The sequence below is a fragment of the Oculina patagonica genome, chromosome 2, assembly GCF_052425735.1.
Source record: "Oculina patagonica isolate OP01 chromosome 2, crgOcupat, whole genome shotgun sequence".
In the NCBI taxonomy this organism is placed as follows: domain Eukaryota; kingdom Metazoa; phylum Cnidaria; class Anthozoa; order Scleractinia; family Oculinidae; genus Oculina; species Oculina patagonica.
In genome coordinates this window covers 5,651,474-5,667,886 of record NC_135759.1, presented here as the reverse complement: position 1 = coordinate 5,667,886, position 16,413 = coordinate 5,651,474, and the positions used below count along the sequence as shown (strand labels likewise).

Below are 16,413 nucleotides of genomic sequence, written 5' to 3'. Positions count from 1 at the left end.
AACTGAGACACTGTGGCAGGGAAAATCCCCTTGCGATCAACTATTCCCATGGGAACAGTTAGTGGTTTATGTAAATTTAAGGGATCTGAGGAGTTGGCAGCAAAGTCAGGGTTTAACCCTAGGGTTATGGCTAACCCTAAGGGTTGGGGTTAGTTATCTAGCAACTGAGACACTGTGGCAGGGAAAATCCAGTTGCGATCAACTATTCCCATGGGAACAGTTAGTGGTTTATGTAAATTTAAGGGATCTGAGGAGTTGGCAGCAAAGTCAGGGTTTAACCCTAGGGTTATGGCTAACCCTAAGGGTTGGGGTTAGTTATCTGGCAACTGAGACACTGTGGCAGGGAAAATCCCCTTGCGATCAACTATTCCCATGGGAACAGTTAGTGGTTTATGTAAATTTAAGGGATCTGAGGAGTTGGCAGCAAAGTCAGGGTTTAACCCTAGGGTTATGGCTAACCCTAAGGGTTGGGGTTAGTTATCTAGCAACTGAGACACTGTGGCAGGGAAAATCCCCTTGCGATCAACTATTCCCATGGGAACAGTTAGTGGTTTATGTAAATTAAAGGGATCTGAGGAGTTGGCAGCAAAGTCAAGGTTTAACCCTAGGGTTATGGCTAACCCTAAGGGTTGGGGTTAGTTATCTAGCAACTGAGACACTGTGGCAGGCAAAATCCCCTTGCGATCAACTATTCCCATGGGAAAAGTTAGTGGTTTATGTAAATTTAAGGGATCTGAGGAGTTGTAGCAAAGTCAGGGTTTAACCCTAGGGTTATGGCTAACCCTAAGGGTTGGGGTTAGTTATCTAGCAACTGAGACACTGTGGCAGGGAAAATCCCCTTGCGATCAACTATTCCCATGGGAACAGTTAGTGGTTTATGCAAATTTAAGGGATCTGAGGAGTTGGCAGCAAAGTCAGGGTTTAACCCTAGGGTTATGGCTAACCCTAAGGGTTGGGGTTAGTTATCTAGGAACTGAGACACTGTGGCAGGCAAAATCCCCTTGCGATCAACTATTCCCATGGGAACAGTTAGTGGTTTATGTAAATTTAATCGATCTGAGGAGTTGGCAGCAAAGTCAGGGTTTAACCCTAGGGTTATGGCTAACCCTAAGGGTTGGGGTTAGTTATCTAGCAACTGAGACACTGTGGCAGGTAAAATCCCCTTGCGATCAACTATTCCCATGGGAACAGTTAGTGGTTTATGTAAATTTAAGGGATCTGAGGAGTTGGCAGCAAAGTCAGGGTTTAACCCTAGGGTTATGGCTAACCCTAAGGGTTGGGGTTAGTTATCTAGCAACTGAGACACTGTGGCAGGGAAAATCCACTTGCGATCAACTATTCCCATGGGAACAGTTAGTGGTTTATGTAAATTTAAGGGATCTGAGGAGTTGGCAGCAAAGTCAGGGTTTAACCCTAGGGTTATGGCTAACCCTGAGGGTTGGGGTTAGTTATCTGGCAACTGAGACACTGTGGCAGGGAAAATCCCCTTGCGATCAACTATTCCCATGGGAACAGTTAGTGGTTTATGTAAATTTAAGGGATCTGAGGAGTTGGCAGCAAAGTCAGGGTTTAACCCTAGGGTTATGGCTAACCCTAAGGGTTGGGGTTAGTTATCTAGCAACTGAGGCACTGTGGCAGGGAAAATCCCCTTGCGATCAACTATTCCCATGGGAACAGTTAGTGGTTTATGTAAATTAAAGGGATCTGAGGAGTTGGCAGCAAAGTCAAGGTTTAACCCTAGGGTTATGGCTAACCCTAAGGGTTGGGGTTAGTTATCTAGCAACTGAGGCACTGTGGCAGGGAAAATCCCCTTGCGATCAACTATTCCCATGGGAACAGTTATTGGTTTATGTAAATTTAAGGGATCTGAGGAGTTGGCAGCAAAGTACGAAAAACGAAAGTGTAATTAAAACTGAGTCGAGGATAAAATGTAAGCTTCAGCAAATTGCAGTTGAGTAAAAGGAATGCAAACCTTTTGAAGCAGAAATGGCAGTAAAATGAAAATGGATTGGTTCAGTTTTATTTTCATAGCTTATTAAATTTTAAGTTACGTCAGAAAACTTGAAAAACATTCTTGAGTGATGAAAGTAGTTTCTTGTCAACTGACTTCAGGACCTAATGAATAATAGAGTAGGCGTTTTGAATGGCTGCTTAGCATAAAAAAAGACACTGCTTTACCAAACTGCAAATTGAAAATTATCGTTTTTGTTTATTTTAGCTAGGTTAGCAATGCTAATTAAGAGAATGTCTCCTTTAGATCCACAAATTAATTGGCTCAGTACCATTGAAGACTGGAGATTTCTTTTGATCTGGACCTTTTACACCTTCTGTGGCCTCGATGGCCTTGGCCGTGTGGTCAACCATCGCTCTTTCAGCTCTACCGTGACCCTGCCTTTAAACTGTACCGCCGGGTGACCAGCTCCCACTTTTAGTGCTCGCTCACTCTCGCCTCCTCCCGCTCTAGTTTGACTCTTCTCCTTCGGTACGGGGCAAACAATCTACTCGCGACCTTTCTGATGGTTTCCTCCGCTATTCCCAAAACTAATCCTCTTTATCGTACAATCGTCCACTTTCGACTCGGACTACTCGGGCGAAAAACTCGAATAAGCAAAACTTTTTTATCCGGCGGCACAAACACAAAATCAGATACATCTACGGGCGCCAACCTTTTTTTTTACGGTAGCACAAAATACTCCGTGTCTCCTCACTACTTTGTCGATCTAACGCGTCGAACTCTCGCTCCTGTGGGGGGGGGGTGCACCCCCCCTCCCCTCCCCCTCTCCTCTCTCGATCTCACCTCTCTTCTTGCCTCACTCTGGTGGGCTTCTCTGCGCTTTTCGCCTTCTTTTTTTTCGTCTGCTTTTCGTTTCGTGGTGCTAGAGCCTTGGGGAATCACTGGCACTTTCGCGGTCGGTCGCGGGGTCGTACTGGTTGCACCTTCAGGTCTTTTACTGTCTTTCGTACACCCTTTGTTGCTGGGAGCATCTGTTGTTCTTTATTTTTTGGTGGGTTTTTTTGTGGTTTTTTTCGCTTTAGTGTGGCCGCCAGCGGGACAGGCTTAGAAGCCTTGAAGAAACGAGATACACAGAGGTCGAATAAGGTTTTGGTCACTACGGCAGCTTCAATAATAAGAAAATACATTTTCAGCAACGAGGCATATAAATTTATGGATCGTTTCCAGGATGTCAAGAAGCGTCGTTACCATCTACCTCAAAACCTTAATGTTCTTATTTTCATGGTGACGGTTTGAAAAGAGATAAGCACGAGTCCAAAGCATGCCTTACCGTTGATCAGCCTATTGTCTACAACACATAGAAAATCAAATCCGATACAGAACAGCACTTTAGGGAGCGTGAACTGCCTCTCCTGTCTACGCTAATACTAGATTGACGGTGCAGCGGATCATCCAGATTACACCCTGGATTCTATTTCCTTTCAGGGTCACACAGCTTGAGAGTGCGAGCACTTTGACGAGGATGGAGTTGTATCCTTGCCTGCGAAAGGTCTTTCACTGTTGGTGCCTTAGACAGCCTTCAAAACGGCTCTTTTCTTGTTCCGGCATCGTCTCCTCCTTTCCACTGAGAACAACCAGGTATAAGTACAAACCAGTTACGATTTCTCCATCTGTACCTAGAAAGCTCTCTGCCTTGTTCCACGCTTTGTCTGGTTGTAAATCACTCCAGATTTAGGGGAAAGGGCAGACTTGACAGGCATTTAAAGAGGAAACAGAAACACTTCCCTCTTTAGCCTCCCATGCGATTGAGTCCTTTGATGCCGACTGTGAGCACTTCCGAAAACTGACGGCTGGTTATTATCGTTTATGACAGAGAGTTCGTCCTTGTTCCTTAACCAAACTAAGCTTGAACTTTTCTGTCTTAAGAACGTTCATTGAGAAGATGCCACCGACGGACAATGCTTTGCTTTAACTCACATAGACGGGCGTTCAACCTAGGACGACCTAGGACACTTGTACAGATACTGAGCAAAATATCCCTTCACCTTATAAACACCTTATTGAGTTTCACTCTCTTTATATTTTTCATGTTTTTCTGTTAATTTTTTGATCAGGGGTGGCTAGCCACCCAATCTAACGCCACTAGATCCACCCATGTCTAGGATATTACAATTAATTTTTTCAGCCTTAAACCGCCGCATTTTTTCTTTTGTCAGTAAAGGACTGCGTGGGATGCTAGTTTTAGGGAACCTGGAAATCGCGTGACTTTTTCTTCAATTTCCTTATGGGTAATAAATATTTGATAAGGCCTGCACAAAAACACGGACAGCCCCTGAAAAATCTAGTGCCGCTACGGGGAAATTGCAGAACAACTTTTATGATGCATTATGATGCAATGGTAAAACGTTTAGTTTTAATTTCAAGGAAAATAAAAAAATCGGGTGGAGCCACGGATAATGAAATCAGGCTGCATGCATACTCTCCAGTGCCTCTCTCCACCCAGGTGTATAAATGGGTACCGGCGATTTACTGCTGGGGGTAACCCTGCGGTGGACTAGTATCCCATCCAGGGGGGTGCAACACTCCTAGTCGCTTAATGCTACGGAAACCGGGATAGCTCCGGCTTATGGGCCACTTGGCTCGGACACAGACTGAAAACGGCAGCTCGATTTTGCGATTCAAAACTCCGGTTCCAAACTCGATGTTGAGAGGATTATCGTCTGCTTCACGTGGCAGACACGTACGAATTTGCCGAATTTTGTTTTTCGCTATAACACGGTTTGTTTTAACGTCCCTTGCTTTTCCACCCCTCGACTTCTGCCGGTAAGTATTTACTGCACCCGGTTTCTTTCTCTAGTGTTCGTGCAGCTGCTTGGGCTGGCAGATTCGATCTTAAGGGATCGGGGCGAGCGGGTACTAATTAAGGGAAAACACCTGGAGGATCAGAATCTTTGCAGGAGGTTCGAGTATCTTGAAATTCGTCTCCTCGTATCGGAAATTTCTCTGGGGATTTTAATGTGTTTTGAAGTATGCTGTTCTACGAGCAGGCTTGGGCTAACTTTTCGAGCTAGGCGAGAAGGTGAGAAACTTTGATGCTCAGTATTCGCTTGCTTCTATTATTTTTACTCAGGTCGTTTGGTAGCATTTCTGTTAGTCTGATACCTAGTCGTTTTTACCTCCTTCAATGCGCGGGCATTTCCTTTTTTCTGGCTGTGGAATTGTTTCCTGTTCCTTCTTTCTTCCTTCATGGTCCGGGCTCGGTGTCTTTTCCTCCGTCCTCCGCCCTCGTGCTTAGCTACGGCCTCGGCGTATATCGGACGGGACGGCTTGGGCGGTCTGGCACGCGCGCTCGGTTGTGGTGTTTTATACTGACCGACTAAACTGGTCAGCGGATGTTAAAACCAAGATGGCTGACAGTAGAAGATCGATATGTGCTGTAGTTGCTGATGGACTATCTCGACGTGATAATTTCTTCAGATAAAAGGGATGCAAGGTGATTTTTACTGCGGTATATATAATTTGGTACTGGTTGGTCGTGTTAAATGAAGAGAATCCGCCGAGTAGACTTGTTTCGCCCCTTGTCAAACAAGGAGTAGAGAACGGCAAATATTTTTACATATTCTCAGAGCGGAAGGATGGAGCTTGCCGCTGATATGCAGTTTAACTTGTGGTACGGCCACTTTTGATATTTTACTACATAAAGTTAAGGGAAATTTGAGCTGGCCTTTAACATCCAAAATAGCCAACTTTAGATCCTCGTCTCTTCCTTGATAAGCAAAGTTGTTCAATGCGGTTCATCCAGTTTAAAAGGTCAAGGCTTGATGTTCACAAGTATCGGTATTTAAGCGATGTAGCTGCAATATTTGTATTAGAGCGAATGGTTGGACTTTACCAATTTCACGATCCGGCCAATGGCCATCGAGGCCACCAGAAGGTGTAAAAGGTTTTCATCCAGATTTCATAAAGAAAAAATTTTTCTCCATCTAATTCCTATTTGTTACTTACTTATAATAAGAAATTACTGGAGGGATTTTGAGCGAATTCTATTTACTGAGCCAAATTAAGTTTGTGGATCTAAAGGAGACATTCTCTTAATCTTAATGCCTTGAAATTTATGAAAACACGAGAACCTTTTGTCATAAGTTCAAAGTGGAAGTGTCTTCATTGTTTTAATTTCATGAAAAGGCATAATCACTTTTAACTCATGAGCGAAATAAAATATACCAGGATAAAAACAGTTCATGACTGTCCATTCCGTAAAATTCCTTATAAACAACAATAACAACAATTTATTGCGGTATTTCCATAACAATACATGGCATTACCTATTTAAACAAACAAACAAACAAACAAAAAATGTAAAAATCAGAATCACAAGTAATTGAAGATAATGTTCTCATTTGGAAAACAAAGCTTCGTGCCTAAGGGTCATAGCATGGAAAACAAATGCAGCAGTTAATCGACATACAGCAGGATCAAATTAACCCCACTTAACATCCCTTAACATCCCTTAACGTGTCTCTATCGAAGTTTCGTGATAGGAAACGTCATAAAACTGTTATCAATAATTCAGGTGTTTACGAACTGGAAGCTTCGTTTAGGTTGAACAATTAACCATTTTTACCTTACATCTTTAGTTAACAAAACGATTTTCTGTTTATGTAGCAGTGTAATAATGAAGCAATTCTGACTGTATTTTGCGAGGCATAATTTTTCTGCGTGTTACATTTGCGTCACGATTGATAGTGCCAAAATCCAAGAAGTACAATAATCCCTACTAAAGAAAAGCAGCGCAACGCACCTGCGCTAAAATCGATGGGGAAAATAAAATAATAATAAAAAAAAATAATTTTTTGAGAGGAGTTCTCGTCACATGACGTGGGTTTTAGGAAGGTCCTCAAATAAAACTAATTAAAAGGTTAAAAATCAAGTTAAAAAGGTAAAAATTTTAAATTACAAGTATAATCAGTTCTAAAAATTAAGAATTATGTTCTAAAAATTTGTTCAATAAAAAGTGCTATCTGTTGTGATTAAATTGCAAGGAATCTTGATTTAGAAAGGAAAGCCAAATAGACTGTCTTAAAAGACATATTAAACAAAATTTGAAAGACTTGCATAAACATTTAGCGTTGCCAAAAAAGAAAGATTTGCTCGTTTCCAAAGACGATGTGCTTCGATCATGTTGTCGAAGTCATTGAGAAACCGTTTCATAGTGGAAAACCAGACACGTTATAAAAGTACTGACGTATTTCAAATTGCCATTTTAACTGTATCTCTCTTTGAGCCTCATGCATCAAGGTATTTTTGTACCTTAACATATAGCAACGGATGGGAAATAAATTTGGATTTCAAAGCTGTCGCTTACCATTTGTACAGCTAAGTATAATGTGATGTACCCCGCCCCTCTGAAGGGGGAGTCTCATATAAATTGTTCAAGGATGCTCATAGCCACGTTAAGAGGTGTTAATTACGGGTTTTGGCCCCCTTAGGGTGTTCAGGACAGAATGCAAATAATTTTTTTGCCGACCAGTTCTCGATAAGGGTTGAGCATGAAGAAATAATAAGCGCCTTCGAACTTTGTTGGCGGTTTCTACAGATCAGGCAAGAAAAATGGTCTCTTTTCGCGGTCAAACAGCAACTTCCAGTATTCATAACACTTAAAGGTGTTATAATCGGGATAAGGCAACGAGTCCTAACAAATTACTTGAAAGGATTTCAAAAGCTGACAAACTAGTTCTTTGCGCTGGAGTAAACCATTTCTAGTATAATAATATACATACTAACATTTCTGCATGCTCATTGGCTGAGAGCACGTCAATTAATCCCAAACAGTGCAGAAAGTTAAAGTTGAGTGCAAAAAGTTGGAATTGAGTGCAGAAAGTTGAAATTAAATTGATTGACAGGAAAGTCGGAAAGCGCGCCAAAACAAAATAGCGGCCCATGTCGGAGTGTTTGAGAGAGCAAAAATCGAGCAAAAACATAACGATTCATGAAAGGTTTGACCGATTAAACGAAAGTTATAAGTCTATAAACCAAAGTACTAGGAATTGGACGTTTGTACAGCACAAGAGAGGCTTTACGAAACTACGGAAAGCTGCCAATCGTGGATTTTCTTACGTGACGGCTCGTAAAGAAGAAAGATTGCAAGCGTGAATTAAAGTTGGACATTTCAGCCCAAACCGATACAACTGAATGAGGATAAAAGCACCTGATAATGCATGACAGAGAGCTTTAAAATTCCCTAGCGGTATCTGGATTTTACAAAGCCCGGCAACTGCGTTATGTTTAAGAACGAATCGGAAAGGTAAGCCACTGAACACGTTTTGTTTGTCATCCACTTCAAGTGAAATTTTTGTATGTGTATTATTAACAAGTAATCACATGATTTTTCTCGTACAATTTGGGATAAATCAGCACGAGAAAAATTTTTCAAAGACTACAAATTGCACTTGCCCTACGGGCTCGTGCATTTTGGTTAGCCTTTGAAAAATTTACTCGTGCTGATTTATCCCAAATTGCACTCGAAATCATGTGATTACCTATACTAATTTTCTCTTATAATGAGAACCTTTTTTACATAGGGAAGTTGAGGTTGGAAGTAACTTAAATTTTCAGAACATGCTATGAACATACCCAAGCTGAGGCTATTTTCTCCAATCGTTTTTTATATCGAGCTACCAAAACACTACACCCTTACACCTTTGTAAAATTATTTAGAAATGTATAATAAAATGTTGCAACTTTCGAAAATCTCGGCAAATACGCAACGACTCCTCTTGGCTACGAATTGTGTACATTTTCTTTGGTTTAGAAAATAGCAAACATGTATAAAACTACTTTGAAATTTTTCCAGAACTTTTGTATATGTTAAGAACGTTTTCTCAGGCTAACATTATCAAAACAGGAAAATTAAGCCTCGATTCTAGCGTGTAATATCAGTTGTTTCCCGCCCTCTGCAAGACCCCCTCCCTCTCTCCCCGTCTCATCTCTCAAACTAGACATTCTTATATAATTTTTTTTTTCTTGGTTGGGGTTTACCTTGTTTCATTGGGAAACACGATTTTTAAAAAGAGTATTTGTTTGTAAATTTTCCACCAAGTCACCCTCTTCGACCGAGGGTAGCGCCAGTTAGTTGAAAAGGTTGGCACTATACTAAGCAAAAACGAATTTTTAAGCAGAATTCTAAAAAACACAACAAACATAAAACGCGACCAAAACCGAAAAATGACTACTTCGGATAGACAGAATTTGATGGACACACTTTTATTGATTGCAAATTAGGAAGCAAATCTTTTTCTATACAAAGGAAAACTGAAGATAACTGTGATAGGCCGAAAATTGGAATGAATTCTTCGCCAAAAAAAGCAAGGCGTATATTTATCCTAATTATATATTTACAGCATTTTTTATTAATTTTAATTCTTCATAGAGAATTCGTCAACAAACTAACTTACAAGTTTAAAATCTAAACATTTAGCTTTAATTTCCCAAAATTTATATTTTCTGAAGAGGTCTTCCCTAAGCTCATGCACCTAGACTACCATAATGACTATAGCGTGTAGTCCGAATTTTCAGAAAAGAAATTGATTTCTGTTACTCATTTCCTTCTGAACTGCTACATCATAGTATTTTCCCCTGATATAAACCTTTCAATTTCTCTTGAACCAAAAAGCCCTGCAAACAGAGCTAACCTTTCAAATCAGGCACATAAGAGGACACATTTATTAGAAATATCGTGTAATTAAAGGGAAGGTGTTTTAAAATCCAAAGGATCAGAGAATAGAAAGCCCATCACACCCACCGCCGTATCGGAAATCGATTAGGAGTATTCCTACTTCAACTAGGTAGATTGTGCCTAATCTATCGAGATCGCAGGTTTCTTCGCGCCGGCCCCAGCATTTTTGTTATGTGCCCTAAATAATTTGCCTGTCAGTGTAACAACGTACACTAGCTTTATATCATTTTTTTCTGAAAGAAGAGAGGAAATGTGGGAGTTAAGCCCCGGACAACAATAGATCATTGTTCTTATAAGAAATATTGGATAAAATTGTTTGAACTAGGAGCGACTATATAGTTCAGCACGATGCTGGATATAAATGGTTGATCGCTTACCCAGGGTTAACGCGAATCTGCGATACGACGTCCAACGTATTTACATTTTTGCTGCCACCGCGCCCCAGGCACCGCGTTTCCCACGCCGAATATCATAAATACTGATTGAGTAATAGATTCGTGAAAAATATGGAAAATTATCTCACACTACCAAGAGAATTGTAAATTAATGGATGACAAATGTTTTGCGACAAATACAGAAGTAACTTAGGGCCTGTTTTATGGAGTAAAGTTTCCCTGGTAGACCGGCTACCTTTCATACCGAGGCACCCCGGGCGGAAGAGCTTTTCATACATTTGTTCACAAATAGCAGTAAACTGTTTACATGAGAAATCGCAAAGTTGACTCAGGAGGACAGGGAAGCCCTTGCAGTTGGTGGATGTCACTCGTTAAGATGGTATATGTAGAGTGGGGCAGGGCGAAAGAAAACAAATACGCCAGCGATGGGAGCCGAGCGGGGCCTGAGGGGAAGAACGGGGCGCGGGAGGCTCCCCAGAGGCTAGGCTCAGCTCCACTTAGGAGCCTGTTCGCAGGCTAATGTAGAGTGACCATATGGCCTGGGGGGCGAGACAACTTTTTCTTTGTAAACACTTAGGACATACAAAGCATGTGTTTAACATGAAAGTCAATTTTTGGTCTTTGGCTCTGTTCGCAGGGGCAACTTTTCTCATTTAAACGCTCGTTAAAAGTTGGCTTACTGAAGATGGTAACCCTCTTATCAAGGACAACTTTTTTAAAAGATGGCTTGCTCGTGGAAGATGGTAGCCCTCTTACTAGGGACAACTTTTCTTCATATGAACAGGCCCTTATACGTAAAGATTTGTATGAGTTTCATGCAGTTCCTCTGCCGGCACAAAGATAATACAGTCTTTGGTATCATAAGTTTATCCCGAATTAACCCTCCATTGCCTCTGTCCTGACAGTTTTGTCTCTATGGCAAACTTATCATGTCACTTTCGAAGAAGTAATAGTGGTTGTATCCCTCTTCTATCTTCATATCATCAATTTCTTGTATTCCTGTGTCGTTGTTCAACTGGCATGTCCCGGTCAGCTCTTCGTAGTTAAATGATTTGCATTGGCCGTTCGCCAAGTTTGCACAATATTGCATGCACTGGAGAGAACTTCCGACAGACGTCTCAGATGCTATCACGTGACCAGTAAGCATGTGGTTAGCTTTCGAGGACGTGTACATGACGTTGTTTAGGTGGTCAGCAAATTCTGCAGATAAAGCAAGAACACAAAGCCAATGTTAGAGCAGTTTTCACTTGAGTGTCAAAAGTAAATTGCGTTTGCTTTGGTTTTGCATTACTACGCTTAGTGATTGGCTTAAAAATCTCGCGCCACTTTCTCAGCCAATCAGGAGTAAAACCAAAACCAATCGTGACTCGCGCGCGCACGTTTTCCCGCGCTTCGTGTTGCCTACATGTATTTGCTTCGAGTTTTGATTGGTTCACTGGATTGTCTGTGTCCTTTGTGATTGGCCAGAGTAATTACTTTGGTTTTAGTTTTACGACACTTAATTGAAAACTGCTCTATGTCATTTTTGCTTAAGTTCTTTGTCACATACAGAGGTCGCGTTCTATAGGATTAGCTATTTCACTTTGGCCGAATTGGCAAAAAAATGTTTATTATTGAAACGGTTGATTTTTTTATGTTAACGATTGATAGAATAACGACCGACCAACCAATCATTTAACGACCAAACAAGCAACCATCGTCCAATCAACTAACACCCAATATGAGAACAACCGTAATTAGTAAAGGTTCTGTAACCATCAGGATAAACCAAAAGTTCATAAACTAGAAGTCTACATCTAGTATTTGGGCGCGTGCTATGTCTTTCGCGAGTAGGCTATTTTTAGAACAGGAATATAACTAGTAATACGTGACTCGCAGGGCCTCGCGAAGCTCTGGGTTATTGTTGCCTAGTAACGGACAAAATACAGCAGACAGAATAGAAACAGAAACTGAACGACAACGAACTGCACGATTACAGGACTTCGACAAAATACAGCAGACAGAATACAAAAGAAACTGAAAAAATAAACTCCCGATTACAGGACTTCGACAAAATACAGAGAAATAAATTTTAAAGAGTTTATAGCCTACTGGCGTTGAGGGAGTATTATGTGGAAATCAGTGTATTTACCGAAAAGAAAAACGAAAATGAGCTCAGATTCGAACCCAAAAAAAAATAAAGTAGGAAAAAAAAAAAGAGAAACTAGCAGATCGAACTGCCCTCAGTCCCGAAGATCTGATTTCGCCGCGCGTCACACCATTACCACCAGCGCGCGGCCGCGTGACGTCATTCCCCAGACACCAGCTAAAATTACCGTACTCAGAGATTTCTCCCGCCTGAGCCCTTTGAGGGACAAAATTTACCCCGCTACGCTCGGCCTTCGGCCTCGCTTCGCGAGGAATTAAAATTACCAATTGCATTGATCAGAGTGAGCAAAAACTAAAAGCACAGTTCGTTATTTGTGGTCGTATGCAAACTATGCGAAACTGTTCGCACGTGCCTTGATGTGCACGCGCGCGTGAAAAACGATCTAACGATTGCCATTTATACCTACCTGGTGTATTTGTTGTGAAGCAGTATTGTCCTGGTATTATCGGGTGAACTTCCTTCAACTTGTAAACAAAGAAGTCGGGGCATTTCTTAATTTGCACTGGTATTGAATAATAGCAACAGTCTTTACGAAAGTTGAAGCACGCGTCGCGGTGAACGATCCCAGCCTCACCCGACGGAATTGGACCGTTCAACCAGCCAGGAGCCTGGATACCACAGCTTTGTTGCAGTACACAAGAGCTAGGCATAGCGGATCCTTTATCTAACCTGAACCATTTTCCTTTGTAAAATGCACGACGATAATTTAAGGGCAGTACACTCCAGCGCTTCCATTTGCTGTCAGATTTGTAATCACCTTTGAACGTGGTGCAAAGGAAACTTGGATCTGAAATACAATTTGGAAGAAACAGTTTTTTTCAATTAACTTCCCAAGCAACCTCAAAGACTCCGTATCGACCTTTGGTTTAGTTTGTGATATTGGAATAACGGTGCGCCATGGCGCATTGGTTACAATGCATACAATGCCCGAGCAAGAGTTGAACTATTTCCAAGATCTTTTCCAATCATATGACTATTAAGCAGAGAAAATATTAAATGTTGATCATTCATTTTTGAGAATTAGTGCCTCATTCTTCGTACTTTCAAGTAATAAAAAGCTGCTTTCAAGATACTGACCTTCTACTCTCAGTGTAACATCGTACGACGCTTGAATCTGCCCTGCACTGTTCATTACGTCACAGGTGTAAATTCCTTCATCAGACTGATGAGCAGTACTGATGTGCAGGCTCGTGTCATGACCAGCGGTCTTCGTCTGCAGTACAGCGCCATCTTTACTCCACCGTACTGTTCTGCCTTCCAGAGCATCGCATCTCAGTTCCACCGCTTCACCGACATGAATAGTTTGATTGGAAATTGAACGCCCTGCAAGAAGTTGTAAGAGTAAACATTGAAGTGCATTAAGGTTATCGTATACCCTTAAAGAGTAGGTTTCTACGACGATCTGTCATATACAAAAACGCTATGGAAAGTAAATAACAACGGAGGAGTAATGGGCGGGAGATTTTACCGGAAGTGAGGCTTCAGTGAGAAGGAAGAAGGTGGAAAGAAGGTAGGAAGGAAGAGGGGACGGAGCGAGGGAGGGGAAAAGAGACAACCTCGTTCCCAGGACTTTTTCCAAGAAAAAAATCCCTAGGAACGAAGCTGAAAAGGGAAGGAAGGTAAGAAGGAAGGAAGGAAGGAAGGAAGGAAGGAAGGAAGGAAGGAAGGAAGGAAGGAAGGAAGGAAGGAAGGAAGGAAGGAAGGAAGGAAGGAAGGAAGGAAGGAAGGAAGGAAGGAAGGAAGGAAGGAAGGAAGGAAGGAAGGAAGGAAGGAAGGAAGGAAGGAAGGAAGGAAGGAAGGAAGGAAGGAAGGAAGGAAGGAAGGAAGGAAGGAAGGAAGGAAGGAAGGAAGGAAGGAAGGAAGGAAGGAAGGAAGGAAGGAAGGAAGGAAGGAAGGAAGGAAGGAAGGAAGGAAGGAAGGAAGGAAGGAAGGAAGGAAGGAAGGAAGGAAGGAAGGAAGGAAGGAAGGAAGGAAGGAAGGAAGGAAGGCAGGTTGGCAGGGATCGTTTCCCAAAATTTGTGTTCCCTCGAACGTTTTCAGTTTTTCCTCTCTCAAGAAACATATAATTCTTATCTGAACCATCGATTCTAACAAGAACGATGTTAAGCAAGCACTTTAAAGCGTTTTCAATTTATTTCGACTACTCAAGCCATTAATTTTTTCGGGGCGTCCATTTTCAATGATTCTTCTTTGTTAACGGAACACAAGAAGAGGTCCAAATCATTCCTCTGTATCCATCATATCCAGGAAATCCGATCAATAATTATATAAAATTGATTGATGTCTTACAGATGGAAACGAGACAAAAAAAAAGAAAGTGAAGAAACAAAGGAAAGAATGCGAAATGAAGTAATAAATGAATGAACATTTCCGTAAAATCTAAAAGATCCAAAGAATCCAACCTATTTGTTAAAAAAGTACAGAGTATTAACTTCCAGTACTAAGTAGATGTCCTTTAATCTTTGTTATTAATTTTTAATATTGGCTGGATAGTATGGATTTATTGGATTTCATGGACATATTTAAGGGTAAAAGAAGTTAAGCATGAACTCTTTTTATTTTTTGGTGGATAGTATGGATTTATTGGATATCGTGTACATACATCCAGCGTCTCTTTTTTAAATGTAGGTTGGATAGTTTGGATTTCTTAGATATGTTGGAAAATGAAAGACAAAAATAATAATAAAAAAATATAACTAAATTAAAATATTAAATGATACTATATAATTATTTGATTTGATTTTTATTCTATTTTTACTCTTTTTTATATTTTCCTCTCTTTTTATTTCCTGATTATTATTATTATTATTATTATTTATTATTATTATTATTATTATTATTATTATTATTATTATTATTATTTATCCGTGTATTCCACAAAATCCAATAAATCCACCCTTATTTTAGAAAGAAATAAAGCGGGATCTGGTGATAGTCCTTGTTCCAGTAAATCCTTTAAATCCAACATATCCGCCCCTATTAGAAAAGGAAATGGAGGGAGAGCTAATGGTTCTTTATTTATTATTCATTTTTCTAGACAATAGCTCGATGTCCAAGGAGTCCATCAAATCCATAAAAACCACCCTTACTAAATAGTGTTTTACTTAGACATCACTTGCAGATTCCCAAAATCTCTTTTATTGTTTAGGGTGGACAGCGTGGATTCCTTGGATATGTCGGATAATGAAGTATTTTTCAATCTTTTGTCTTTTCTAAGGATAGATAGCAGCTATGCTAGGTGGATAATAAGGATTCTTTGGAAGTATCAGAGCCGCTTTTGTAGTTAATTAAGGCCCTCACAGGATTCTTAATTCTGTGGTTATGTAATATCATTGTAAAAAATACAAAACAATCGCTTCCTTTATAAAGGTTGGTGGTATTAAAAAAGTTCCTTTCATACGTACAATAAACATTGCAATTTCAGTGCCCTCGAACGACAACAATTAGCAGCTTCGACAGTCTTCAACGCATTATACTTTATGGTGGATAATGCGGATTCTGTGGAAATATCACTTCTGCGTTTGTTTTAACCTAGATTTTCACAGTTTTTCACATTCTGCAGTTATGCAATATCATGCTGAAAAATAGTATAACAACTGCCCTTGTTTTTTTTTAACAATACTCTTTTCATATCAAGTATATTATACTGGAAAAAGAAAACGTCACGCAAGAATGCCGAGCTCTATTCGATAAAGCCCTAAGTGTAAGGTTTTACGAACAAACGACATCATGTGTTCACATTGTTGTATGCATAATATTGACCATCACAACAACAGCTATATAAAGATCGTTTGATGCAGGCCATTTCATATCATTGCAAGATGCAGCGCGCAACAAATCCATGTAGACAACTGAACAGCGAAGGAGTGAAAGCAGCCGCCTTATGTTATTTGAGTCCAACAATCCATGGCAAATGCAGCATAATCAGTGCTAGATGTATCGCTAGCGTGAAACAGCAAGGACTGGAAAAAGCATGGAAAGATGTTTGTCGCATGCGAGATAACTGTGACAAAGCAGTGTCCGGTAAGAAATGCTTTAGTTTGTTGTTTCCCTATTGAAAACCTTATTACTGCATGAAGACAAATATATCCATCTTTCAAAGCTGTAAGCATTGTATTTCTAAATGCGCCCATAAAAAAATATTTACTATGTTATTAAGCTAAACTTTTGCCTCGTATTT

The 16,413-nt window shown here is 40.4% G+C and overlaps 1 protein-coding gene across 2 annotated transcripts in view; it reads right to left on the bottom strand.

The window, feature by feature from the left end:
• The window catches only part of LOC144642765 (uncharacterized), a 102,950-nt gene that overhangs the window by 64,745 nt on the left and 21,792 nt on the right, over positions 1-16,413 (bottom strand). The window contains exons 12-14 of one of the 2 annotated variants that reach the window (XM_078501825.1): positions 13,311-13,556; positions 12,640-13,020; positions 9,215-11,284 (exon numbers count right to left, since the gene is read on the bottom strand). The exons of the other annotated variant lie outside the window; for it this stretch is intronic. Coding sequence (XP_078357951.1) covers positions 10,998-11,284; positions 12,640-13,020; positions 13,311-13,556 — 914 coding nt within the window. The 3' untranslated portion in view covers positions 9,215-10,997. Of the gene's footprint in view, positions 1-9,214; positions 11,285-12,639; positions 13,021-13,310; positions 13,557-16,413 lie in introns of those variants that run through there. 2 annotated transcript variants of the gene reach the window in all.